General features: G+C 44.6%; 1 protein-coding gene across 2 annotated transcripts in view; it reads right to left on the bottom strand.

Moving 5' to 3' along the window:
• Nucleotides 1–21,645, bottom strand: part of LOC119453423 (uncharacterized) — a 43,534-nt gene extending 21,889 nt beyond the window's left edge. For both annotated transcript variants that reach the window (XR_007467144.1, XM_037715452.2), the window contains exons 1-6: nucleotides 21,245–21,645; nucleotides 13,304–13,527; nucleotides 9,275–9,479; nucleotides 8,050–8,307; nucleotides 3,001–3,137; nucleotides 924–1,134 (exon numbers count right to left, since the gene is read on the bottom strand). Coding sequence is in view for 1 of the 2 variants with exons in the window: in XM_037715452.2 (XP_037571380.1) it covers nucleotides 924–1,134; nucleotides 3,001–3,137; nucleotides 8,050–8,307; nucleotides 9,275–9,479; nucleotides 13,304–13,525 (1,033 nt within the window). In the remaining variant the exon portion in view is untranslated. The remainder of the gene's footprint in view (nucleotides 1–923; nucleotides 1,135–3,000; nucleotides 3,138–8,049; nucleotides 8,308–9,274; nucleotides 9,480–13,303; nucleotides 13,528–21,244) is intronic.
• Between the last annotated feature and the right edge of the window lie 6,161 nt (nucleotides 21,646–27,806).

The following is a 27,806-nucleotide window of genomic DNA, read 5'->3' on the forward strand; positions in this document are numbered from 1 at the left end:
ATGGACTTCGCAGTGCGTTGGTTAACAAGCTGTAGCCAAGACAAAGCGCAATGACCATGCCTTCTTCATGTCGTCTTGCTTGTCATGCGTGAGTTGTTGAAAGCACATGAAATAATGTCGAAACACAGGTTGAAACTTACTGAAGGACTTGGAAAATTGTTTTCTCTTCACATAAACAAATTTGGAATAAATGTTGAATCTCATTTATATATGACCGGGTTCTAACACTTATCTGCTGGTGTAAAGATGTCTAGCGAGCAATCACTTACACACCTATTTTAATGCGAAAGCATCATATGGCTCATGAGGCAGAAAATTCGGCGTAGTAGGCGTTGGCGTGACCACAATGGTCCAAGAAGTCAAGTGAGCCCAAGTGAGCCAATCAGGTAGGATGTCAATTAAGGCAAAGTAATTAATGCAGAGTGAATGAACGCAGAGTGAATCAAGACGAAGTTTATTAAGGCAGGTTTAATTAAGATAGAGTTCAATACGGCACTCGAACCCACAACCATTGGTGGGAGTCGAACCCACAACTGTTGGTGTTAATTAGGGCACAGTTAATTGAGGCAGAGTTAATTAAGGCACTTGAATCCACAACCTTTGGTGGGAGTCGAACCGTCGACCTTTGGTGGTCGCAATGCTTTTGCATTAATCCACATAGGGATAACTAAGTGCCCCTTGAATGTTTTTGTCCTCCCCTTGAGTGAGGAAACCCCACACAACATAAAAACGTTCCCAACTTGTTGCAGCTGAACAAAGTGTCCAGAGGTGTCGCTAGGAACAGTACTGCCACCCAGTGTTCCGGTATTCTGTACATTGGAATAGCATAGAGACAAGCTAATGATCTCCGACTTTACTCAATCTCGAGTGTTCAGTCTTTGTCTTCTTCGTTCATCATTGGTCAAGCCCTATCAGCTGCGCACCTTTGTTGGCGTCTGTAAGGCAGTGCACAAAGACGTCAACGTGGTGCGAGGCGTTGCGGCCATGCTCTAGTGCTCCGAGAATGCGCGGGATGCTGTTGCACTGTGGGAGCACCAGGGGCGCCCTCAGTAGGCGCCCATCGTCCTGCGAGACCAACGCCAGTGCCCTCTCCACTACGGATATCGAGAACGGCTCGGCGCTGGGCTTCTCCACCTGCACACAAACACACACAGCTTAGTTGAGTTTACTGATGAAGGCTACTGGTATATACCTCTTAAATATGAGCTCAATTTAATTTGTTTTTTTTGTTCATTGACCCTTTTAAGGTTGAGAGAAAGAAAACACCTGAAGAAAATGTTTATTTTTCATTGAAATGTGTGAAATGCGCTAAGAATAGAAATATTCCATGAAAAAAACATAAATATATATATATATATATATATATATATATATATATATATATATATATATATACATATTTTGCGAAAACTTTCCCAGCAATAGGTTCTCTGCATGTTGGCAACACTAGGCTTAAAGCGTAAATGTGCTGCCTTAAGTCAGCACATTGGATTCATGTGGAACTTGTGCAGACAGTTTTCATCAGATGTGAAACCGAGGTGTACATTGCATTTTTTTTTTACATTGCATTTCCTCTGCGATGCCACTGCAGCCAGAGACATTAAGTCAGTCTCTATCCTCTGACCGTCCTATAAAATAAAAAAAGGAGTCACGTGCGGTACTTCTTGTTACTCATAGCACAGTCCGTGGCTGCCACGAAACCACCTTTAGGGCAAAGTTCTCCACCACCAGCACCACTGTAGAGGCGGGGAACAGAGCCACTGGCCGAAGATAAGACGTAGACGATTCATAGCATCTCCGTGAATGGAGAATGCTTTTACAAAGATTTGGGCATTGCATGCAGTTACGTGCGTATTTCTTTTTTCTTTCCAGGGTGTTGTAATTGGGGGTGCAGCTTGTACGCGGAAAAACAGATATACAGTAAGCTTCTGTTAATTTGACTCCAGTTCATTCGATTTTTCAGGTAATTTGATCCCGACCAAAGGTCCCAACTAGCGCCCATGCATTTAATAGGCATAAACTTTCGTTATTACGATACTAAAATTGGCCTTTGGCCTTCACCAGATAATTCAAACTTGACCAGTCAGCACATACGTGCCTGACCCCTATGGTGACCCCAACAGCAACCCCATTAGTGGCAGCATTGTTTCACTGAAGCTTTGGGGATAGTGAATGCATTGAACACGTCATCTCCCGTCGAAAGCACCTATTTTTGGCCCTGCTCTACAAAGGTTTTCAAGCAATAACCGTAGTTTACAATGTCAGATTATGGTATTTACCAGATTCTAATGTGTGCCTTAATTATTTTTCAGGAAAGTTGTGCCAAAAATTGCCTGCGCACGAAACCGAAACTGCCTTTGCAGCATTTGTATGACTTCCCGCATTTCATGGCTGGATTGCGGCGAAGCTGACTATAGGAAAACAGTCGCCATTTTTAAAAACCAGGTGCGTGTTAGATTTCTACTTTGGCTACAAGCTTTAAGTCATTTCTACGTTAGTTTTCTACTTTGAACACATAGAAAGTGGGTGCATGATTGATTAAGGGGCATGATAACATTGGGCAAACATTGCCAAATGAATCGGTGGTGTGTTTTAGCGTTTTTTCTGCATCTTTTAAATTAGACCCGCCAGATAATTCAATCACCTTCGTCAGTCCCGCGAGGGTTCAATTAACAGAACTCGACTGTATTCATCTGTTTAGAATAGTACTTCGAAAACTTCAAATACTGAAATTCGAGTCGAAGCAAATAGTGAATAGCATAATATTCGATCGAATATACGAAAATATTGAACATTCGATAATAAATGTTTTAAAAACTTTTTCAGCACGTTTTCAACTTTATTTATCCTTTATAGTAAAATCTGTTGCATGTTCCTTTGCTCAACACCTGAATCGAATTACACAGCCACCACTAGCATTAGAGAAGCTGAACTGAGAGTAGCTGCATGTTGCAAGCAAATAAAAGCATAGCCACATAGATAGCTGCATGGCAGACTCACCTGCGTAGAGATAACGAGGTCTGGCAGGCCATCCTCATTGCAGTCCGGCACCACATGAAAGTCCGAGACAGACTGCAAGGTACTGCCACCAAGCTGCCCACCGCTTCCATGGTCATGTGCATACCAGAGCACCACCCCTGTCATAAAAAAAAACATGCATGTTAAGACAGTGGTGCACCGATGTCGGAGGGAGGAGGTCTAATCCTCCCTGCCCAAACCAACCCTGATAGTATCACAAAAGTTGTTTGTCTCCGTTGAGCATACAGAATGCATACAGAGGACGCATGTATGTGCGCAAGTAGTCATTTATGACAGTTGTTCTTTCAAATAAAACTTCAAGTGCGAGTAAGCGCCTGTGGGGTCTTCTTTCTTCGTCTGCTACACCACCCTCAATCTATAACATATCCACACAACCTCGGCCAAATGTCAACCTTGTTTAACAATTGTGCTGATTTACTTCTAGGCTCCACACCGTTTTGCTGACCTAACCTGGATTAACTCCCAGGACAGCTGGTAGTTCATACAAAGGAGCACAAGCTGTGGGGTCTCAAGTGTGCCCTTGGGATAAAGGAGACAGTAGTGGAAACAAACCAAAGGGCATTCATTGCACCTTCTATAAAATAGGCAAGCTAGTTAGCGCATACGAGTGAACACGAAGGTGTTTGCGAGGCGTGCCTGCAAGGCACCCTGTTGAGTGTGCGCGCAGTTCGTCGCGCGCCATGTTCCCACAGCCCAATAGGAGGAGGCGAGTTTCTCTTGCAGCCAAGTATCCCAGCCATCAGGTAGAGGTAGCAGTGGAAAACTCATGCCATTTCTTGCACTACTGCGCAACTACCGACTACAGGCGCCACACATGTGCTAAGTGGTAAAGCCAGATTCCAGGAGATGCGAGCGCCCATATGGGGAAAGCAACGTCAGAGGACACGAGAGAGTCAAGCGTCCCCAAAAATTCAGAGGACAAATGGAGACAATGCAACAGAGGCACAGCAGACCTAATGGCGTCTACGCTACATTGCCTTTGTATGTTTCGTGTATCCATACCACAAATGTGGCCGCCTTGACTGCTAGGGGCGCTGGCTGCGACCAGACGACAGCACTTCAGGTATACCAATCGTCTGTCCTCTCTGACGTGATGTATGCCTTGCCAGTCTTGAACGTGCCGCCAAATGTGATGTCTGAGTTGGAACGGGACCATCGTGTTGCCCTCCGAGTCATGCTTGGCTTACCTCGTGAGGCCCAATCTGTTCCACTACTCACGGAAAGCGCACCAGTTGCCCCTGAGCTTGCAAGCAGACCAGAGAAGCGCTACACCATATCGAACGTTTGCACCGAGCATCAGACGGCCAAGCACTGATTAATCGGCTGCTTCAGCGCCCTTTCTCTCGGATGGGGAAAATGGCGGCATTGTTTGTGGACATTACACACAGTTCACGAGACACTACTTCTTTCACTACTCCGAAGAAGCGCAACAAATGCTCCTTCCCCATTTATCTGACAATTCCTGAAATACACAAAAAATCTAGTCAGCCTATTCCGGCACTATTTCAATTGGCCCAGTCCCACCTATTTGAAAAATTTGAAGGTTATATTGAAATATTCACGGACGCATCTGTACACTGCGACGCGCAAGGCGCTTCTGCAGCTTTCTTCTGCCCTTCGACTGGCATCAGACGGGTATTCAGAATACTACATCCAACCTCATCAACAACTGCAGAACTAGCAGCGATTGATGTTGCTCTGAAATACGTACACGAAGAATTAAACGCCTTGAAGGTCGTCATTCTTACAGACTCCCGTGCTGCCCTCAGCAGACTTAGACAAGATGCCGATAGCCCATTGTTGTGCAGTATCCAAGAAACTTCGGGCAAAATTACTTCCTGTGGAGTGTCCCTCATTGCCCAGTGGGTACCCTCGCACGTGGGCATCGCTGGAAATGAAGAGGCTGATCGCCTCGCTTCAAGCTGTGCCCACCATGAATGTGACTGCCCTGACATTTCGTGCACGTTTGAAAACGCCCGTCTTCTTATACGCCGACACCTCCTAAAGCAGCACCCAGACCGGCGTGTTGCAGACGGATCGTTCCCTCCCCGCGTTCGTGGTCGAGGCTTGCCCCATCGTGCTAGAGCACTGTTATACAAGTTAAGGGTTGGGTCTGTGTTGGTGCGCGAACGCCTATACCGACAAGGACGTGTGGACAGCCCATCGTGTACGTTTTGTGGCTCCTGTGAGACACTTGAACATCTAGTTTTAGAGTGTCCCGCATTCGTTGCGCAGCGCGCATTACTAATTAAGGAGTATAGACTTATGGGGCTGCAATGTGCGACCCTTGACGATTGTCTTTTTCCAAAGGGGAGCGCTGCAAGACGTGACCAGGCCCATCGAGCCTTGCCAAGTTTTCTGAAGGACACTGACTTGGCCTCCCGTTTATAGACATTATTTGTATTTTGGTTTCTTTTTACTTTTTTTTTATTATTTGTTCTGTCCGTGTCTCCGTCATTTCTTTATTTCCTCTTTTCTTTTCTCATATTTTCATTTCCTCTATTCCCTCCTCCTATAGGAGTAGGCAGGCGTTGTGCCCCTCTCGGTGGCAGTTGTCACCTTGCTCCCTCCTTAATCCATTTGTGTCCTTGTGTGTATATGTGTACAAATCAAATAATAATAATACCACAAATTTGGTTGACTAAGAGGCTTGCAACCCAGAGAAACACCTGGGACTGCATTTTTTCACAATCCATTCAATTTTCCATTCTTTTCACTTATCATCATTGACTTAGTGCTACACCACTACTGTAAGGGTCAGACACTAGCTGCAACAGGTGATTAAAAAAAACAAACACTGGGGTCGTCGAGCAACGGCCTCCCTCATAACTTGCCGTCAATTAACGGCAAGTTATGAGGGATGCCGTGGTGGACAGCTCAGGATTCACTTTGACCACATGGCGTTCTAACCCATAAACTCGTGCTTGGCTGCACAATGCCATAGCCACTGATCCAGTGTAATGAGTCAATGTTACAAGTCTCTTCAATGGAAACATGCCATTTTTCTTGTCCACAGCTGACTTGCCCAACCCCATCTTTCTGAGCTCCTATGCTCTGTTTGCAGACTGCTGCTTCCTCTAGATTTTGTGGCCTGCAACAGCTTGCAGGCCTGCCTCTGACAAGCGTCAGCTTGAAGTCCAATATCCTTAAATTTCTTGCAATAGTTCACATGCAACAAACAGCTTTCTCTCTGCAGATTCCCTTGAAAGCAATCACTTTCTTTACCCATTGATGGACAGCTCAACATGTAGGCCCCACTCTTCATGGCAACTGCGTGGTAACGGTAAAATACCATATTTACTCGCATAATGAACACACTCGCGTGATGAACACCCCCCTACTTTTCCAATCAAGAAATGTGTTTCTTCTTTTCCTCGCATAATGAATGCACCCTGAACTTGCTGCCATGAAGTATGAGAGACACGTTACGATTTGGCGTCCGATATGGCATCCAGCGGGTACCACGGTATTGGACGCCAAATCAGACACCGAATCGTACCGAGCGTCTCCTACTTTTATTGCGATAGGAATTATGGGGACACTCCAGGCGCATCTTTGCTGTCAGCGCCGATGATCACGCCTTAATCTCCCGTGTTCGAGGGGGGAAAGCGGAGAGGAAACGCGCCATATTCCCTCACGCGCATGGCGCTGGAGGGAGGGGGGTGGTGCAGCACGGCCGCGCGTGCCTTATCTTGAAAGCGATCTGTGTCGGGGGCCGAGTCTAGGCGCGATGACGGCTTATACCTTTGCACATGCTCCGTTCTCCCCGCTCAGTTTGTGTTGAAGCGATACACAGTGGGAAGGTCACTTCGCTCGCTGTTGCTGCTGCGCTTCCTCAGGGCAACATTTTGGCAGCAAGTGTCTGCGGTCATCGAGTGTGATGTGTTCGTGTTTGCCGGTGTGCGCTGACACTATGCTTGTTAATTTGCATAGTTAGCAAATGTTTGCAAGTTTATACGTCCGATAAAACTACTATCTTTACTTCGTGTAGCTGTCCATGCATTTGCTATCACAATTGATGGCTCACCTTTCGGGCGAAACTGCAAACTTTTTAAAGGTGGCCGCGGAAAAAAACATCTCAAAATTTTACCCCGCATAATGAACGCATCCCTCAACTTTGCGCATATTTTTAGGGAAAATATGTGTTCATTATGCTAGTAAATACGGTATAAGTTATATTTCACCATTACTGCGCATTGAAGTTGTCATGAAAAGTTCTACCATAGGTATACTATGTAACTATACATTGAACGTTTCATGCACATGTGTTCCTGGATCTCATTGTAACATTTCTTTTCGTTTAATTCCATGTTGAACAACAAGGCGGAATAGTTGCAGCGATTGTTTCCTCCCTCTTTCTTTGTGTTTCATTATTTCTGTCATCTTTCTTTAAGTCATTTACGATGACAAATGGCAACTCTTTTGAGCAAAAGAAATCACTGGACTTAACAAAGTACATAAATGTAAAATTTGGTTGCCCGCGCTTTGCTTTATTGGATGTTATCCAGCTACAATGAAAACAAAAATGTGTGATTCAACATGGAAGCAGAGAATACATTTTTGTTTGCACGTGGCTTAAAATACGTCCTCTGGTAACAAAAATGTCAAATAACTCAGTGCAGGCAATATCAAACGGCCCATTCTGAATGCAGGTGGGAGTTTTGAACAATGGCTGGCAAGCCAATGTGCCAATCTCTTGTGATTGCACCAAACGCATGGTTGCATATGAGCAATGGTGCAAAACTTGTGCATGCAACTTAATGTTCCGTTGTTGTGTAACAGCTCGGCCAGTAGCTGAAAGGCCATCAAAATTAGCATGAGAGCCCCTTGCTGACCTGTCAAAGGTGTCCCGCTTGTGTTTATTCCGCACAGACCCAATCAGGATTATTTTTATAAGTGTTTGTGCTTATAATGAATACTGGACACAACGAAGGCGTTCTTGAATCAAATGCAGTTTCATTAAACTACTGTTTGGCTGTAGCACTAAAATTACACTCGGCCCATACTGACCGTTGGACTTGTTGACAGCAGCGAGAAGCGAGTTGGAGCCGTCGCCCAGCACGAAGCAGACGTCTGGGAGGCACTGCTGACGCACTGCAGCCGCGTACAGCTCCCGCTTCCACATGGTCGCCCCGGTCATACCGTTCAGAGCCATCACGCCAACTGTGGACGTTTCGTTGTGCTCAGAGTACTGCCGGAACCCCAGGTGCACCGTGCACTCTTGCTCGACATCGTCCTCGAACGAGGCCTCCACATTGGACGTCAGCGCTGTGTTGAGATACAAGCAACGTTCTTTGTCACAACAGTAACTGTTCTGCAGTCTTCTCTTGGTTTTCAATATTGTCATCCATAGCATGTGTGCCAACCTTGTGATTTGTGGTTGCATGGTACCCTTTATCAGAGCTCCTTTCTCACAGCTGGTGCCACAACATTACAGCCAGCTCTGCTGCCATAGAAAATACGAAATAGCCTTCTACTAAATAGCCCCACACCTCTTACGGGAGTGCCCAATACAATTTCTTTATTTTTCTTCCTCTGATACATAGCTGCAGACCCAATAACTATGACAAGAAGTCTCAATTCCTTGAGAGCACAACAAATAATTAATCAGATCATCTTTAAATAAAGTCACTTCAAGAGAGATATGCCAAGTTCAGCACAGTCACAGGTTACAGCACGAAAATAGCGGTGGCGGTCACGTTCATCACAAACAGCAGAAGTCGGCAGGAATGGTGCAACACACATGCAAACCAAACCACGACCGTGCTGGTTAAAGCTGAGTGCGTTGCTAAGCTGAAAATTGGCTTTTGAGATGCGCTAACCAAACTGTACCACACTGCACGAGGGAATCATAAATTGGCAATGAGGTGACAATAGTTAATCCGTACTAGGCAGAAGCTTGCCGTCATGACGACGTGCAGCGGCTGATGGTTGCACACGTTTCCCCTAATTTTCTCACTGAGGGTGTTCAAGCACATTTTTCAAACAGCATTGTTTGCTACATGCAACGACGATGAGAAAAGGACTCCGAGGACGGCACATGCCTGAAAGAATGTGCCCACAGCTCATCGGTGAACAGAATGCCAATCGGCTGAACGCCTGGTCTCCCGTTATTGACGGCCTCATCCACCTCGATGACATAATCAGCCCCGCTCCACTGCCTTTTCAGAGGTGCCTTCAAAGCTGGAAGTCGGAGAGAAGTGAGCTAAATCGAGCACGAAGCCATGGCACTCACCGACCCCCTGGTAGAGGTGCGTCCACTGCTGCAGCACGCTGGGCACGCTCTCGAGCGGCTGCAGGCTGCCGTAGCGGCACGGCAGCAGCCAGCCGAGCCCAAGCACGAAGAGGGCGCTGCATGCCAGGCTCAGTGCCAGGCAGCACTTGCGCCACGCCGACAGTGGCGCCGTCCCTTCGCTGCTCCAGTCGGGGACTCCGGCTGCCTGCACATGCGCAGCAAGGGACAGGCCCCCACAGGAAGATGTAGAACTGAGGAAGGGGGGCAAGACATCAGATGCAGTCTACCCATGGAGGTACAGTAAAACGTTTTTAATGAAACCACTTTATTCAAAATATCACTTTATTAGACATTTTTCATGTTCTGACGTTACTAATACTCTTCTTTAGCTCCTGTGCCACTTAATAACAAAATCAATTTCTGGTCTTGATGACTTCGTTACAACGTGGGTTTGCCATACTAAAAAAAAGAAGCAAAAGAAAGAAGAATTCATGTGAAACTGTTTTGCACTGCTGTTGCACTCTCGCATTATGTTGCATTAAATTGCATCTTTTCTATGTGCCAGCCATTCTTTAGGGCTACACCGTACATAACCTGGATTAAAGCCTCAAAGCTACAACCTGTTTCCAATAAGTGTGCCTTTGAGGGACACTAAAGAGCAATGTAAGGTGAGTTGAATTAGTAATAACATATTAATCGCCTACAATAGCAAAGCAGTCATTCTTACGCCTCGCTCGTTACGAATCGTTAAGCCAGAAAACATGCAAGAAACAAAAAATCCAGGTGGTGACACCGCCTTGAAGTTTCTCCACCGCCCGCCTCGCCACGGCACCAAGGACGGCATCTGCTTGGGCCTACTCAATTTTTTATCAGTAAACATGGACTAAACTCGGTCCTAAACAAACAAATGACTGAACTTGGCAAGTTTCAATAACTTTTTACCGCAATGCGGTGCCAAAATCGCATGTGAAAACGCTCTGAAATCCTTGACGTCACACTGACGCTCAAAAAAAATTTATGTAGCTTGCACTGCAATGTAAAGAGACAGCGGAGCTGATGCGCACCTAGCTAGCCCTGGCTTTTGGGCTAGGCTAAGCACTACCAAGTCATCCTCAGCATTTTCCGGAATTTATTGAGTATTGATCGATTATTGATTAGCTATTGATTGGATATCGATTGGCTACCACAAGGTATTGGCCCCGTATTTGGGCTAGGCTAAGCACTACGAAGTCATCCCCTGCATATCCCGGAATGTATTGATTATTTGTTGATTATCGATTAGCTATTGATTGGCTATCGATGACTGACAAAGCTTAAGTAGTCCCAACTATGCTTAGCTAAACTTAGCAAGGCTCAGCTTCGCTAGTTCACAGGGGTATGTGAAATAGCGCTTGGACCCTTTCTGCACTTCCGCCAGGATCAGCCCACATTTTCTGTTTGCGGTTGACACATTACGCCCGGTTTAAACAGTTCCGCTGTTAAAAGCAGTACCAATGTACCAATGGCACATGGTACTAAGTCACTGACTCAGTGACTGATTTGTTCACTTAATGACTGACTGACTTAAGGTGTTTAACATCCCCGAACAACACAGGGCTATGAGAAGCCATAATGGAGGCTCCAGATAAATTTTAACAACCTGGGTATCTTCAATGTGCATCTAAAGATTAGGTGTATGAGTGTTTTCTTGCATTCCAGTCCAACTCCTCTTCCCCATTGGAAAAATATGCCACCACTGCAAATCAAACTTGCAACCTTTGCACTTAGTACCAGCATGCCAAGTTCATGTCTTTAACCCCACGAAGCCTTAAACACCATTCCACATAAAGAAAAAATTACAACTTTCTGGCCATGGACAGTCAACTTGTACAAAAAAAAAAGATTTTTAATTGCATAAAATTTATTCGTCAGGTCGAACTTTCATGAAGTAACTGGGAATTTGAACTGGAAAATTGAAGCTTGGTCTGTACATATGAGTAAAAGCAGTCATTTGTATGAAAATTGTTTAATAACTGCTGCTGCTGTGTAAAGGGGCAGCCACCTCGTCAAGCTACTAATTTCAGTAGCTTTTTGTGGCTACTCCTTCCTTGTGTATCTGTTCAAGGAGAATAAATTTCAATTCAATTCAATTAAATTCAATTATTTTTGACCCCAATGATTTACATCAGACAGATCTATAGAGTAAGGTGCCAGTTTGGGTTAGTTTGTTCAAAATGATTCTTAATTTAACAGCACACAGGTTAGAGAGAACAAAGAAAGGCATAAAAACACAGCACTGATTTTCGCCATGCTTTAGTCCCTTCCTTTCTTTTGTACAAGTGCTACCTTCACGCTGTTAGTTTAATCAAGCTTTATCTAGTGGCTGTTTCATATGCAGCAGTCAATGCTACGAAGACTAGAAAGGCATTTCTCACTGCTTGCATATGTAAGCAAAAGGTAGTGCGCCGCATATGAAACAAAGATACAGGTATGCGTCATGTAATTTAATGTAAATTAATGGCAATTTCATATGCAGCAGTCAATGCTACGAAAGATAAAGACGCAATTCTCACTGCTTTCATACACAAGCAAAAAGTAGTGCATCGAATATAAAAGAAAGACACAGGTATGCGTAATGTAATTCAGTGTAAATTAATGTCTCGTAGTTTTGAAATATGACATAATTCTTTCGCAAAAGACGTTACAGATATGAGCCCATTTACCATCGAACAAGTGAACTGACACGTTTCTGTCCCTGGTAGCGACAGTGCACCGTTTACGCTCGCGACCAAAACATAGTTAAGTCACACATTAAACCCACAAATGTGCGCAAGTAACTCATGATTCGATGACGTCTTACTCCAAATGTTGTAGTTGTAACAAACGAATTAGTTCTTCCATAGAAAGCATCGCAGATCAAGAACAGCTGCACTGCGAATTGCGTGCAACGAGTTCTTTTGTGACCACACTAGTACTAGCGTAGCTTCCGCTGTGTAGCCTGCTAAGTTTGAAGCAGAGTGTTGTGGGTGTTCTCCAAGTAACTGCACATAAAGTATTTCCCCGAGTGCTCATACTGCCCCACATTACTGCACGCTACAAAACTAATCAAAAAGTCCGAGATAATCTCTTTCGCTGCAGAACCCTTTCAGCTGTCAATTCATTCTGTTGATTGAAAACTTGCTTTCACTGCATTTCTTGCACCTTCAAAATCATAAAAAGTGTACAGCTGTACAATAAATTAATAGATTTTAATTCTTTAGCGAGGTTTGTCAGCTTTACAGTGTGTGGACTCCGTGCAAAAACGCCATACAGGAACATCAGATATGGGAACATCAAGTATTTCATGTCTAGCAGGCTTAAAAAGCAGCTATGCAGACACTTCTAAATTATGCCTCGTGCAACACTTGAAAAACAATGAAAGTAAACCTGCTACATACAACTACATACTCACACCGAGCAATAACACACAATCGTCTACCTTCCCACTCGTCTTACTGAAACATTTTGATTACGTTATTCGAACTTGCAGCACATTCTCAATCAGAAGTGTCTCAAGATACATGGGATACATTTTAAATATCATTACTTTCATTAATGGTTTTGCTGTTGATGCAATTGTGTACACAGTGCCTGAAAGGGTTAATGATACTGGAGATGTAAGAAATGTCTTAATTTCCAACAGGCAGAATTATTCAGCACCTGGAAAGGTATGCATATTTCAAATCTGAGGCCAATAAACAAGAATAGGATCTTACGAACAAGTTCTTTTAAAACTCACAAGCGGTATTTCAACGATTGAGCTTTTCAAGCTGTATCATAGCTGTAGAATATAGGTAGTTTAACAAGGTGGCTAAGCTTTGTCTGTGATCATAGGCATGCTTCTACAATGTTAACAAAGCTGACATAATGATACTGAAGTCATTTGTCTCTGCAATACAGCTTCATTGTCGTTTTTACACGACCATCTGAGCGCCTCCACTGCATTCTCAAAAAACCAGTCAAGTGTGCCACATCCTGGATCTCTGGCGCATAGCACAAATACACACTCACGTCAGCATGCTTGGCCTCCAGACGTGTCATGGCTATGTGTGCTGCACCCGCAGAGGGTCCAGGAGCCGCACCAGAGCGACCATTTGCCGTCGCCGCAACACTGGAAGCGGTGACCGCGTTGTTGCGGCGCTGAGCCTGCCGTTCCTCTATCCTCACGACTTCGTCGTCGCTCTGGCTCTGCGGCAGCGGCACGTATCGCTTGGGGGCCCCGTTGAACTTCATGGCTGCACCAACAAAATGCAACAATACGTAATGCATCATAGGACTCTTGACGCCTCTTGAGGCAACACATAAAAGAACCTGTTCACAGGGCCTACAGAACAAGAGCAACATTACAGCTGGTGGCAGACAGCTACAGCTGAATTTCAACAGCACTTGCTAGCAGGGAAGCAAGCCAAAAAGAAAATAAAAATGCTTGAGTAATATTATATATCATTTGTTTATTTATTTCATAATATCCCTAAAGGCCCCCGAAGGGGTATTACATAGGGGGAACAGATACATGAAATAATGCAAGCTTTGCACGTTACGGAAAAGAAAAAAGTTATACAAAATTACAACATCTGGCAAAATACACAAATAAAACAGAATACAAAATACATAAGGCAAGTGAAAATTAGAGGGAAAATACAAAATTGACTGAGAAAACACAAATAAAGGGCATTAAATAGATACAATATACAAGGAAAAGTAAAACCAGGTCTTGCTCGGAAACTGGGTAAGTTGTCAACTTAAAATTAAGACATGAATACACCTATACAATGTACACGCAAAACGGTAAAACAAATGATCAAAGTAAGTAATATATACACTAAACAACATATGAACAGACAGACAGACAAAGAACCTTATTAACTAGGTCCTGAGAAGCCCTACCCTAGGGCAGAGCTGCAGGCCGCTCCCACGTAGGGACGGGTAGGCCGAGCCTAACCGCCGCATCGTGGGCTCTCTGGACAGCCCAAGTTTGTTGTGAAAGTTCTGAGCTCTGGATGGCAGAGCTCCATTCTTCTTCCGTGATGCGATTGGGTCCCTGTAACGAGGGGCATCGCCAGAGCATGTGTTCTAGATTGCTAACAGCCCCACAGTCGGGGCAAGTAGAGCTAAAAGCCCCTGGAGTGATCGAATGAAAAAGGGCCAGGTTGGGATAGGACTTAGTCTGAAGCATGTGTAAAGTGGACGACAGAGGTCTAGCCAGTTTGCTATGAGGGGGAGAATAAGTCCTCCTACCCAGGTGATAGTGCTTAGTGATTTCGTTGAAAGTAGTGAGAGTGTCCCGAAACTCAAGAACCCCGGGCTCTGAGCTCGCCCTTGCTCCCGCGCGGTGGGTTAGTGCGCGCGCTTGGGAGTATGGACCCTGAAACGAAAGCCCTGACCGCCGATCTCGAATCAGTGAAGATTTGTGTTTTGCTGCTATCTATTAGTGCCATAGCAATTGTGACCTGGTCTGCTCTGGATGGAGTTGAGCACTTCAGGGAAGCTGCATTCACTATCTGTCCGTTGTGATCAACGATGGCAGTGGCGAAGTTAGACGACTGTCCATATTGGGCTGCGTCGACAAAACATGCCGAGTGGGGATCGTCTTTGATGCTCTTGAGGAGGGCGAGGGCTCTTTCCCTGCGTCTGCCTACGTTGTGTTGAGGATGAACATTACGGGGAAACGGTGCGACTCGTATATTATTCCTTTAATCTTCCGAGATTTGGTATTTCTGTTCTTCCATGAGTATAGGGTTGATCCCAAGAACCGCCAAGATCTTCTTTCCAGCCGGGGTGCAGGATAAATGGGCTTATTTGGTTGGAGTCAATCTCTAAGTCTTAGAATAAATGGGCCAGTTGGGCCGACTCCTGGGCCTCAATTATCTCGTCTAAAGTGTTATGCACTCCTAGTTGCATAAGGAGGTCCGTGCTCGCCCGTAACGGAATGCCTAGTACTCTTTTGATACTCTTTCTGATGAGCATGTTAAGTTTTTTCTTTTCGGAGTTATACCAATTGCGTGGAATAACCTGAGGAGGTTTTCTTCCTGAAGGCCTCCACGACTATTCAAGACTCTGTTGATGAGCCTGATCATGTTCTCGGTTTTAGCTGTGAACTTGTTGAGCGTCGTATTGTGAACATATGAAACAACATATGAAGAAACATTAAAATAGTACATGGTAAATATTTACACATAACTGTTATGTAAAAGTTCCTGAAAAGTTGCAAAATCGGTTTGAGTAGCAATGAGTGATGGCAGGTTATTCCATGCAACTATTGTTCGGGGAATGAAGGAGTTAGCGCAATGAGCTGCAGCGACAAGTTATGCGTTTTATCTTGAAGATTTGGTTTGTGCTTGGAAAGAAGGCTGTCGGTGGTTTGAAGATCTGGCAAAAGTATGGATGATGATAAAGTTTGTGCAGCCGTGAAACACAGGCAATTCTGCAGCGATCAGATAAGTCGTCAAGCTGAGCGCAAACTTTTAGTGCTGAAATACTAGTATACGGTGAATAATAAGAAAAAAAATGAAACAGACCGCGCGGTTTTGTAGCGATTATATTTCTTGGGTGATATAGGTTTGGCAAAGGTCCCAGATAGCTGATGCATACTCGATTTTTGGGCGTATTAATGTGATGTATGCTAGTCTGCGTAGTTTAGCTGGAGCATGGTGAAGGTTGCGTTTGAGGAGGCCTAATGAGGGGTTAGCTGTTGGCAATGTCAGGCGGATGTGATGATGCCACGTTAGATCAGACTGTAAGTGAGCACCAAGGTACTTGGTTGTAAGTTGCAAGTTCAATTATGTCGTTATTTATTATGTAGGATGTTAAAATACAGTGGTTGTGTCTAGTAAATGACAATAACTTCGTTTTAGCTGTATTAAGAGTCATCAATCATGTTGAACACCATGTATTAATTGCGTTAAGATCGGTTTGAAGAATATCTTTGTCATTGTCACATGAAATTAATCGATATATTACGCAATCATCAGCAAAAAGTCTGATGTGGGAAGAGACACAGTTAGGTATGTCACTTAGATAAAGAAAAGTAAAGGACCAAGAACGCTGCCCTGCGGAACACTGGAGGTTACTTTGGTAGAAGAGGAATTTCTGTTGTTAACAGATGTGTATTGCACTCTGGATGAGAGGAAATCCTCAATCCATCCATAACAGTTGGGTGTATGCTAAGGTTCATTAACTTCAGTATTAGTCTATGGTGAGGAACGCGATCGAAAGCTTTTGAGAAATATAAGAAGATAGCATCAACTTGAAACCCTAGGTCTAGGTATGAATGCAAGTCATGTACAAAGCCGGCTAACTGTGTGTCGCATATAACAGATAACTGTACCACTATTTTTTAGTATATGCCATGGCTAAGTAGTAAAGGGAAAGCTACGATGAAAGAACTTCATGAACCACTCACATGTGCAGGTATATGATCTGCAGCTGCCTACTGCAATTGCATTTTACACAATGAAGTTACACAATGGACAATGGGAGACACCGCAGTGGAGGCCTCTGGCTTGTACCCAAGCAGCTGGTGTTTGACTACCGTGCACGCAAATCTCTGTACATGGGCATTTCGAAATTCTGCTGGTACGGGGTACCGTCCGGTAGTACCCTAGAAAAGTTACTGTTTTTCAGTGTGTGTCCCTGATGCCCTGCTGAACACGTATTTCAATGGTAAGAATAAACAGGGGCTCTGTACATGGGCATTTTGTAATTCTGCTACTAACGGGTGGAACCCCTTCAACTAAAAGACACATATCCGGTGTAGGACCCTCCTATGCCCCGTTGAAAACACATTTGAAGGGTGAGGGTATACAAATGCCGCCAAGGGGCAAATCTCTGTACATGGACATTGAAGAATTCTCTGGTACCGGATGACTGCCAACACTAGCTTTCACATAAGAGACAAATTACTGGTCTGTGACCCTCACGCCCTGTTAAAAACATAATTCAATGAGGAATATACAAAAGACACTGAAAGCACCCTCATGTAAGAATACATATAATTTATTTCAACCTGCTAGAGAGTTTGTCACTATGCTAACTAGATCGCACCAATGAGTTGCTTTGTTATAATGCAGCATCCATTCACAAATATGCAACCAAAGACCTCACACTGTAGCGAAAAGTGTCAAAGAGCCTGTAAAACAGTGCATTTGCTTGCTGTTGATGTTTTGATTTGCAACATCTTAATTGAGGAACTTAGTAGACTAGTATGTTATATGGGTATTTCTGGAAGTTTCTCACAAGACCTTTACACTTTTTGGTCAGAAGTGCTCTAACCTTTAATTTTGCAGCATAAGCAAGACACATGGAAACGGTAGCAAGTACTACAGCAGCAGTATCCCCTGCATGTAACACTTAATACCCTACTTTTGGCATTACAGGGTGAATGCTTTTAGTGGCGTTGCCTTAACTTTTGCCTTGTTAATAACATTATCTTTTGCGACACTGAGATCGATGAACATACTTCCGGCACTCATTTCAGCTGTCATCATCACTGTATTTCTTGTTACAAACTATGCACGTGTATCCTAAACTTTAGATACGGCAATGAGAAACTTCTGGTCCTAGACTCTCAACGGGGCCCTGAGACACTTTTCGAACACATTGGTAAGAAAACATTGCCAAACTGCAGACTAAGCTCCTGCGAACGTGTGATCCAGATATCACTGCATGCAGTAGGAATTTACAATCTCGTGCCAAACACAGTAGAGAGTCGCCTATTCTCTCATTCGCAATGTCGTCAGCGACCACTTTGCAAGACGCAGCTCCAAGGGCGTGGTGAGGCGAGGCAGCCCGAGCACCCGTCTCGTTACGAGAGAGCAATGTGCACACCCCAACCAGAAGAAGCATCATAAAGAAAAACACACAACGAAAATGCCCAACTTTGGGGTGGGGCCTTGCCACCCTTGGCATCCCCCTGTCCAGCTTCAAGAGCACTAGCGGACGTGAAAGGAGAAAGAGATAAGTGCATCGGTGTGATAACTACCCATAACTCTGCTTATACTTGAAGGATTCGCAAAATGTTTGCAGCAGGAAAATTGTGACGCAAAGTCCTTTAATAGTGAGGCCATTCAATGATTAGTTATAAGTGTTTCAGATTCCCTTTAACGGCATTGACATGTGGCACAAGTATAAGATGCACTTGCCATGCTGAGATGTTAATAGATAAGCATGTAAAAACAAACTTCTCTATTCAGAGGTTAATGGTTTGGTCGAAGGCGTTCAGAGGTGCAGCCTGAAGTGCCACCCCTCTGAGCCCGAATTTCTATAAGGTACTCAAAGAGACAATGTCGGCATTGTTTAAGGACTACTCTTATCGGCTCCAACAGTGTTGGCCACGGAAAATCAAATAGTAAGCTGCCTGAGGTGGGAAAAGCTTTGTCTAGTTCGTAAACTTTATTCTAGCATACCACCTAACAATATTGTTAAACTAGCATCCCGCAACTACAAGCGTATCAACCCTGGACAAAGCGTACACGCACAAATAACATGTTTCCTCGTTTTCTTTCGCAAACAAGTGCGCATCTTTCATATCTTTTGGAAACAGCTGCCGACCGAGAACTGAAAAACCATCGTCGACTCCCCCCCCCCCCCTTTTTTTATTCACTTTTATTTTACTGCATCATTTTACTTTAGCATCTATTTTCATCTTGTTGCACTTGCATTTCTGCTTGCCACATGCACAGATCATTTATACATTTTGTTTTTCTTGCTTATAGTACTACATATTCTGCACACACTTTGAAGCTATTTTTTGTCAGTTCATTTTATTATTCAACCTGTACCACCATCTGACTTTCTTCATAATAAAATTCTTGTGCCTCTGATCACACACGCATTCTTTTTACGTATTACTCTACTACATTGTGACTTATGTTTCCTCCCCAACCCAACAAAAATTACAATTCATGAGGCATTTTGGGTATTGAAAATACATGAATTGTTCGAATGTTCCCAGTTAAAAAAAACATAAACTTGTTCAAATTTTAAAAAACTTGAAACTGCCTGGACACTCCAGCCGGAAACGATTCATGACTACGAGCATCACAGTGAAGTTACACAAACTTGTCACTTCTGTATGCAAAAAAGGTTAACAAGTGAGCCTTGTTTTACTAATGGTTGGCTCAAACATTTGTAAACAACAACACCGAAATCTTTTCACTTACACAGAAAGAATTTCACTCGAATTGACACGGACGTGGCATTTGATTCCCAGTTGCAGCAGAGGAGCTTAACAGTATGAAATGCTTGAGCAGCTGCATTTTCTTTTCATGTTATTTTACGAACCCTTAAAGCGGTTGAGACATCAAATTTGTGGCTTGCGTGTTGTTTGTTTCAAACGTTTCTTATTGCTCCAGAAAGCATGATACACGCTGGAAGGTTCCATATATTCTCGGTAAATAATTTAATATCACATTATTTATGTGCACCATTTTCGGTTTCGGTTTCTCAGCGCCGAGTTGGACAGTGACGTCACTAGCTAGGAAGCTTGGTCACGTGGGCCCACAAGGCTGTGACGCACGCACTGCTGCATCGTCTGCTCTCGCACACACGTTTTGTACCAGCGCAGGCAAACAAACCCACGCCGACAGTTGCCATCGCTAGCTGCGGCAGCTCCAATTCCGACTGCGTCTGCTTATACTGCACTCTAGACTCGAGGCTCTCGAGGCTTGCCCCGTGCTGTGGGTCACCGCTCATTGTACGTCACTCTAATGTGGTATGATGTCACTAAAACGCGTTATGCTTCCAACACAGCGACGTCGATGTTAATCGCGCTAGCGATGGGTCTCGATCGCGAGAACAAGCATTTAGGCACTCTTTGGAAGCGAATTAAAATATATTTTAAATGTTTTCTGTGTCCAACACTTCATGTTGAGTGTCCTTTCATACAGAGGAAGCCTACAGCAGGCCTTTTATACCCTCAAAATTTGGTGTCTCAACCCCTTGAAATGCTCAAATACAGTGCAATGCACCTTCACGGTCTTTTGGTCAAACACAGGTAGAAAATACCTTGGCTTCCTCTTTGTAGCATTTCTTCCTTTATTTCGCTGCCAGTGACATAACCTCATGCATTACTTCTTTATTTTTAACATTCTCTTAATAAAGCGAACTGCGGTGATTTTTTGTGCTCCTACTGCCATGCTTCATTTTTATTACCTTAGTCTTCGAGATATGTCATATTGTTCTTTCTTTCCTCTTTCGTATCTTTCTTCACATAACTTCTATTTCTATGTCTCTTACTTCCTGAAGGCAGTTGCAAGTCTGCACGTTGCTTCTTTTTTTTTCCCCTCTTACAACTGTATATGTGTTTTCAAACCAAATAATAAAAATAATGGAAAATGTTGGGAATGCCAAGGTGAAGCTCGGAACAAGCTCCAAACGCAAATGTAATTGATCAGCAAAATTTTTAGCAATTAAGCCTAAGAAAGTAAATTCCCCTAACGAATTAAACAATCAACTCCATGGATATGGAAAGCTCATTAGGTATAATAATGAATCAATTCAACTCTACATTGAATGAGAGTTTGCTCGTTGGCCCCTGAGGAAGAACAGGTGTTAAGTGCCCCAAATAAGGAAAAGAAAAAGTGAAGAATTGAGTAAACGAGGAAGGGAGCTAATATTCGCGTAAGCAAGTACAAAACCTGAGGAGGTATTTTCGGACGGTCACTTTCGGCGATATCACTTTCAGCGCCCGCTGATTGGCTGCTTGAGCAAAACCGCTCGAATCATACAACGCGCAGTGTACTACGTCACGCGACTGCGATAGTATCGCCGAAAGTGATCGTCCGAAAATGTACCCCTACGTTACTGACACACATCAGAAACCGCGATCAAACTCACGCGCGTGATTCTGAGAAGCAAAATCCAGTTAAACGGCGTGAGAACAATGCACTAGGTCAGTGCAGGACGTTTTACCAGTCGTTAAAAGACAATTGTCAACTCAAGTGCAGGGCTCACCGTTTCAAGAATATCACAAGCTTGCTCTGTACAGATCCGCGGTATCCCGCGTCTTTCCCAGCGGTGAAGAAACACGGACGGCTCTATCGGCGAACCAGGAAACGATATTTGTGTGTCGAGGCATATAGACGCGATCACGTTTGACTAGGCGTCGTAGACTCCGGAGCTCGCCCCGAAACCGACTGCGCTAATGAGCAAGGGCTGAAGTCAGCGTCGTACGCTCGTTGCCGTGATGAACTGCTCACGTGCTTCAACCGGCGACAGGCGCCCAGCTGCGCTGACAGCACCATGCAGCTGGCGATATGAGAAAAAGCCAGCGCAGAACAGTTTAACGAAGACCCTACGGCAGCCCACACGCCTTTCCGCAGCGGCGTCGTCTGCCGTATCCCATCTTGCACGTCGGATTGGCTTCGGATTCGCCTAATTTCGGATGTTCGCGGAAATGTAAATTTCTGTTGCACTTCACATCCGAATGCGCGAATTTTTGAATCACGATGTTTGCATCTGTTATGCGAAAGTCTAGCGGCGTAATTTAGTAGACCGTGAGGCAACGCCGCGTCGTGGCAGTGCATTAGCGGCACAGTCTGTTCTAACCTTCGCAAGATTTGTGGCATTGATCTTTATCTTAAGTGACATCAGTGATTTGTGGCCAGTAGCGCAACCAGGATCTCTGCCTGGAGGGGGTTAAAATTTTTGTGGGGGGTAGGGGGGGGGGGAAGCAAGAACTTTGCATAATATGCAATTTCCTTGCTTTAGCCAGAGGAATCCAACAGCAAATAAAATGCCTAATAATTATAATAATGACACAAAGGATGATGACGATCTTGATTTCTTCAGCGTTTCAGGCACTTTGCGTGTATTCGCTAGGTTTCTTTCACACTCGGAAAAACACTTTTATGTAACACGTATTTAGCAACAGAAAGCTGTATCGGGGATTTTTCATGTTGCTCTACAATTTCCTGGTTGACAACCTTCATCTATAATATTTGAGAAGTTGATTAATTAATTAGGACAAAATATTTAATTAGGCGGAATGCAAAAAAATAATCCGAGTATCTGCAAGTGATGGCAAACGATAATACCTTGGTTCTGTCCAGCTACGTGGCATTTGCATATTTTAAAATTTTGGTGCAAGATAGTTGGGACCGCCTGTACAGTATACGTTACGGGTACTGCATGTACACATCAGTGCTTCATGCATATCACAACGCACCCAGTCTCTTGGCTTGCACGACGAGCTTTGGCATGTGAACTCTTGACATGACATTTGGTCGCGCTATTATAATGTCGCTTTTAACAGATCGAAAAGGGCAGACGAGCTCATGAAACAAAGAAACGCAGCCTTACGCGCTCTCCTTCCAAATTAACGCTACAAAAGATAGCCTCTAATAGCATAAATAATACGTGAAACTTACGACTAAATGTGGACGTTCGTAGGAGGTGAAAATCCACATGCTGGAAATGTCCATTTTTCGTGAACAAGAAGTGCAGCGCCATAGAAACCGTGCGAAGCTGCACCGATCAAGCAGCCACTGAACGTCTCTTCCCGCCAAAAGCTCCCCCGAAATGCCACCATCTACGCGCCTGCCTCTTGTCGGTTCCTCCCCGTGAATGCTGCCTGAACTGACATGCGACAGACGGTTGAGGCGACCTCCTTCTCCATTCTTTCGCTCCCCCAAGTAGGAAGTCGACGTCGACTAGGCGGCGACTTCTATTCTGGCGCTGGCTAGGCGGCGGGCGGGGGCATCTTCTATGATCGGCCAGCAGCGTCAGGCCAGCGTGAAGCCGACGTTTCTGGCCAGCCAAAACTTTCGTATTCGGCATTATGTAGCCCTACACATCCGGGCCAGCATCCATGACCAAGCCAGCGCCGACAGGGGTCGGCAACATAAGTCGGCCTTTTTACGGCCCAAGCTCTTCAAGCCAAGTTGATCGGCTCCCAGCGATCTGCCGAGCACCACCTGATGGTCGGCCCTCGACCAATTTTGCTTGGGAAAGCGTGGGAACGGGACACAACAGCAATTTCCGGGAGATTTTCCTGTCAACCGTACAACCGGAAGAAATGGTCCAAATCCGGGAGTCTCCTGGGTATGGACATGCAGTTCGACTCAATTGAGAAAGGCCACAGCCGCTTGCTGTGGCCACTCTTTATTCCCTTTCGCGACGTCATAGTCAAAACCAAGCAAGGTTGCCAACATCATAAACTACAGCCACGGCATGCAAGCGGCTGTAGCATGCGAACATAACACCCCTCCCCCCCTTAGACAGAACATTATTAATAATCCGCTAATACTATAACACTGAGAAGAAAATTTACAGAATAAAATTGGGTTGGAGTGCATACGGCAGGCATTACCAAATCCTGACTGGGAGATTACCACTGTCATTGAAAAGAAAAGTGTACAATCATTGCATTCTACCGGCGCTAACATATGGGGCAGAAACTTGGAGGTTACCAAAGAAGCTCGAGAACAAGTTAATGACCTCACAAAGAGCAATGGAACGAAAAATGCTAGGCCTAATGTTCAGAGACGGGAAAAGAGCGGTGTGGATCACAGAGCAAACGGGGATAGCCGATATTCTAGTTGACGTTAAGAGGAAAAAAAATGGAGCTGGACAGGCCATGTTCAGTGGGTTTCCGCTGAACTATTACGTTAAACACTTGCCTTCGCTTCGAGTTGTCGAATTCGACTTTGCCCTGCCATCTGCTAGCCACCTGGTTAGCTCAGATGGTAGAGCGGCTGCCCAGGAAAGGCGGTGGCCCCGGGTTCAAGTCCCGGACCAGGACGAATTTTTCTTCGACTGCGAGGCTTTCTTTTCGAGGAACCTGTATGGGTTTCCTTTCTAGCAATTGCTACAAAGCCTGCAGTTCGGCTTTGTTCGTGAGGCGAGGCGTGTTTATGAGTGCCTGTCTTACTCGACGTCGGATGGACCTCTTCGGAATCGATGAGGAATCCCAGAAATTCCACGCGATCCACACCAAAATTACATTTGTCCTTGTTGACTCTCAGCCAGACTTCTTGAAATCGACCGAGGACATAGCGGAGGCGGCGAGAAAGCTCTTCGGGTGAGGCACCAGCAATGATGATGTCCTCAAAATACGAAACGACACCTCGTATGCTGCGCAACAGGGTTTCCATCAGATTTTGATAATGCCGGGTGTGACATTGACCCCAAACTGTAGTCTTCGGACGCGGAACGGTGCGTCACTATAGTTTGTGCGTCGGCAGGCACACAATGTGTCCTGCTCATTCTAGGCTCAAATATACAATGACTAAAGATGAGAATTTACATTAGCAATGCAGGGGTCGCATTATCATAAGGTATGACCACATGGGGCCACTAACCTTTCAGGCAACCTGTGAATTGACTATAGCTTGATCCAGACAAGAAAATATATCTTTGGGCAGTCTCACAATGTTTGCATTTCATTAAATCTATACACTGATGAGTGGTGCTCTTGCATGCCACTTATCTCCTTCAACGAAAACAGCACTCTACATGTGTCTTGTGAGGGGCCATTCCTTTGTTTCAACACTGTCGTTAAATAGGTTTATTTGATTCAACTGAAGGTTTGTTCCTTTCAGAAAAGGTGAAAAACCCAACAAACGAAAAGGCACAGGTGGTACTGACATGTGGTGCAGTTCTCAGCACCTTATGCGAGGATGCAAGATGCAACCTGTCAGCACTGCCACCACTAAAATGTCAATCAAATGTTAAGGTGCAGGCCTGTTGTCTGCTGCTGGTCTACAATAGTGCTGTGGGTAAGCACTGGCGGGATGACAGCAATGACAGGTGTCCAAAGGCCGTTTTATTTATCCTGTGAGCTCACACATCTGCTGACACGGACAACAAAATGAACAACTTTCTCGTTATGAAAATCAGAGTCTGAGAGCGAAAACGAGGAAGTCAACGCAGTGTTGTGCCAAGTTGGTGCTAAACTGGTCCACAGCAATCGCATTCCAAGATACCACGAGAGAGTTGTGGCCAGGTATTTTGATCATGAGTTCAAGCGCCTTTTTTGGTGCTCCAGAGACACATTTCAAAGCCTTGTGGAGCGTTGTCAAGTCGTCTGCATTTTTTCTAATGCCTCGGAAAGGTCGCCCGCAAATACCCATGGAGAAAACCTGCCTAATTGCTTCGAGTTATTAAAGTACTAAGAACAGCATGTGTGAAATTGTTGATACCTTCGATGTGTCTGAAGGCCGTTTCACATAATGCGATTTTCATCGCACCAGAAGTGCGATTTCCGTCGCATGTGACAAAAATCACAGTCGCAGTGCCGACTCTGCGATTTCCGGCTGCGATTTTTCGTTGAAAATGTGCCGAGAGCTGTTTTGCGGTCTGTTTTGGAAAATGGCGTCTTGCTCAACAAGTGCGATGCGCGCGAAGGTGCACTGCTGAATCCGGTAGGTATGCAAAGGGAGAATAAATAACTTCTGCCGCAGATTCCATTCTCCCATTTCTAAGCGTTCGTTTACGCGCTACGTATATCAACCAAAGTGCATTTTCACCTTTGCTTCATATGCTGTAGACACACCTACGCGATTTCCCAATACTATGAGGTGTTTGATCCCCACGAGACGATATGGCCTTTTGGAGTCATGACAATTTTAATTTCTTGAGTAGCATACAAAATTGCGCGTACGGAGCAGTTTAAATAATTGCAACTTCTGCAAAGGCAAATGACAAAGCAGCAAGGTACCCGAAGTTTCAACGTTGCGCTGAACGCGCAACCGTTTAGATTAATTCTTTTCCTGTCGGTTTCCCACACGCGTTAACTTCCCGATGCATCTTGAAAGGTTATTTTGCCTCACTTGCTTATCAAATTTGACATGCCAAGCGTGCAGGCTATCATAATGAATTTTCTACGACAGCATATTTAACTCCACGACTTGAATAAACAATGTCAATTAGTTTTCGAATACTGCATGCATGTCAAGTTGTATTTTCTATGATGGAGAATTTTTTTTCTATGCAGAAACCAATAAACCTTGAATATATTGCAGACTCTTTACCCTATTCAGGCAGAGCGACACATAGAAGGCACATGAGACAACACACAGTGCTGAACAACCAGCCGCAAACAGCTGTTTACGTACGTCATGCATAGGAACCACCGTTGCGCACTCCAAAACAAATTTAAACTTCAACACGCTTTTAAATTACAAAACACATGTATTATTTCGTCCTAATAAAGAGAGGACAATTATCTTATAATGCGCACGTCTTTTTCATTACATTAAAAGAATTATGCAGCGCGTGCGACAAAACCTGGCAGCAAGCAACCCTGGGCGTCGCATCAGTCGCATTCTTGAAATCGCAATCATGTAAATGAGCCCTCAAAATATCGCATCGCAGTTGCGTGCAACCACACCGATTTTTTTCACTTCCTAGTCGCAGCATGTGAAACAGCCTTGAGTCATCAGTGTCTCTGTGCCTCAAAGGGTTCTGGACTTCTCATTCAACATGAGCAAATACGCGATTGCTTGGCCTAGCAATCAAGAGCGGATGAATATCAAAGCACGCTTTCTTGCTAGGAGCAATGATAAAGGACCAATAAACACTATAGGGTGTGTTGACGGCTGCCACATTAAATCCCTCACCAGCGAGTCCCCAGCATGTACTATAACGAGGAAAAATTTCCCTTCCATCGTTCTGCAAAGAATCTGTGACTAAAGCAGCCCTTTCATCGACATTTTCGTTGGCTATCCTAGCTGCGCACATGCACGCGTGCTGAAAGCTCCATCTACGGTGTATCAAAGACCAAGTGCGCTAATGACAACATGCTGGGGCAGGGCGTATTCGCTTACGCCATGGCTAATGACTCCATATAAGGATAATAGGGCAACATTTAAGCATTATAAGCGGAATTTCAACAAGAGACACAGCCAACGTGTGGCAGCTAAGCATGCATTTGGCATTCTGAAACAGCATTTCAGGAGACTATCTTGTAGATGCAGACAATTGACCAGTGTTGTCTCATTGTATTTGGAGCATACGTGCTACATAACCTATGCGGCAGTAGCATCGATATCTTAAGTGACTGCGAGGACCCCCCCAGGCATCGAGAATGAAAATGATGAAGCCATCACAAGGACTGCAGCTATTAAGATGTGCGAGCTTAGACGCAAGAATATTGCTCAAATGCAGTGCCGAGTTTACTGCTGCAGCCTCCACTTTTCTCAAGAATGCGAACTTTGTTTTCTGGCTTATTCTGCCGACTATAATTTGTTTTGCATGCTTTGCAGTTCTCATCCTTGTACCTTCTTTAACCTTCTGTTTTGTGTGTGGATTGTATAAATAGCAGAAAACAAGATGTTTATTTTCTTGCTTCATAGGCGCTCAGGAAGTGCTCCAGAAGGGCCATTTTTTCAGTGTGCCGGGTTGCCTTATTTTTTCTATTTCGGCAAGCTTTTGCAGCAGCTGCACTAAGGGCAAAGTCCTTCAATTTGTGTAGCTCTGCTTCCTGCTTGCTTTCTGCACTTCGGGTTTGGCTGGGTGGCACTTCTGGGGCCTGCATAGTATCCTGCAGCAAATGTATAGCACGTCAGAACTTTAC

The sequence above is a fragment of the Dermacentor silvarum genome, chromosome 5 (assembly GCF_013339745.2).
Source record: "Dermacentor silvarum isolate Dsil-2018 chromosome 5, BIME_Dsil_1.4, whole genome shotgun sequence".
Classification (NCBI taxonomy): domain Eukaryota; kingdom Metazoa; phylum Arthropoda; class Arachnida; order Ixodida; family Ixodidae; genus Dermacentor; species Dermacentor silvarum.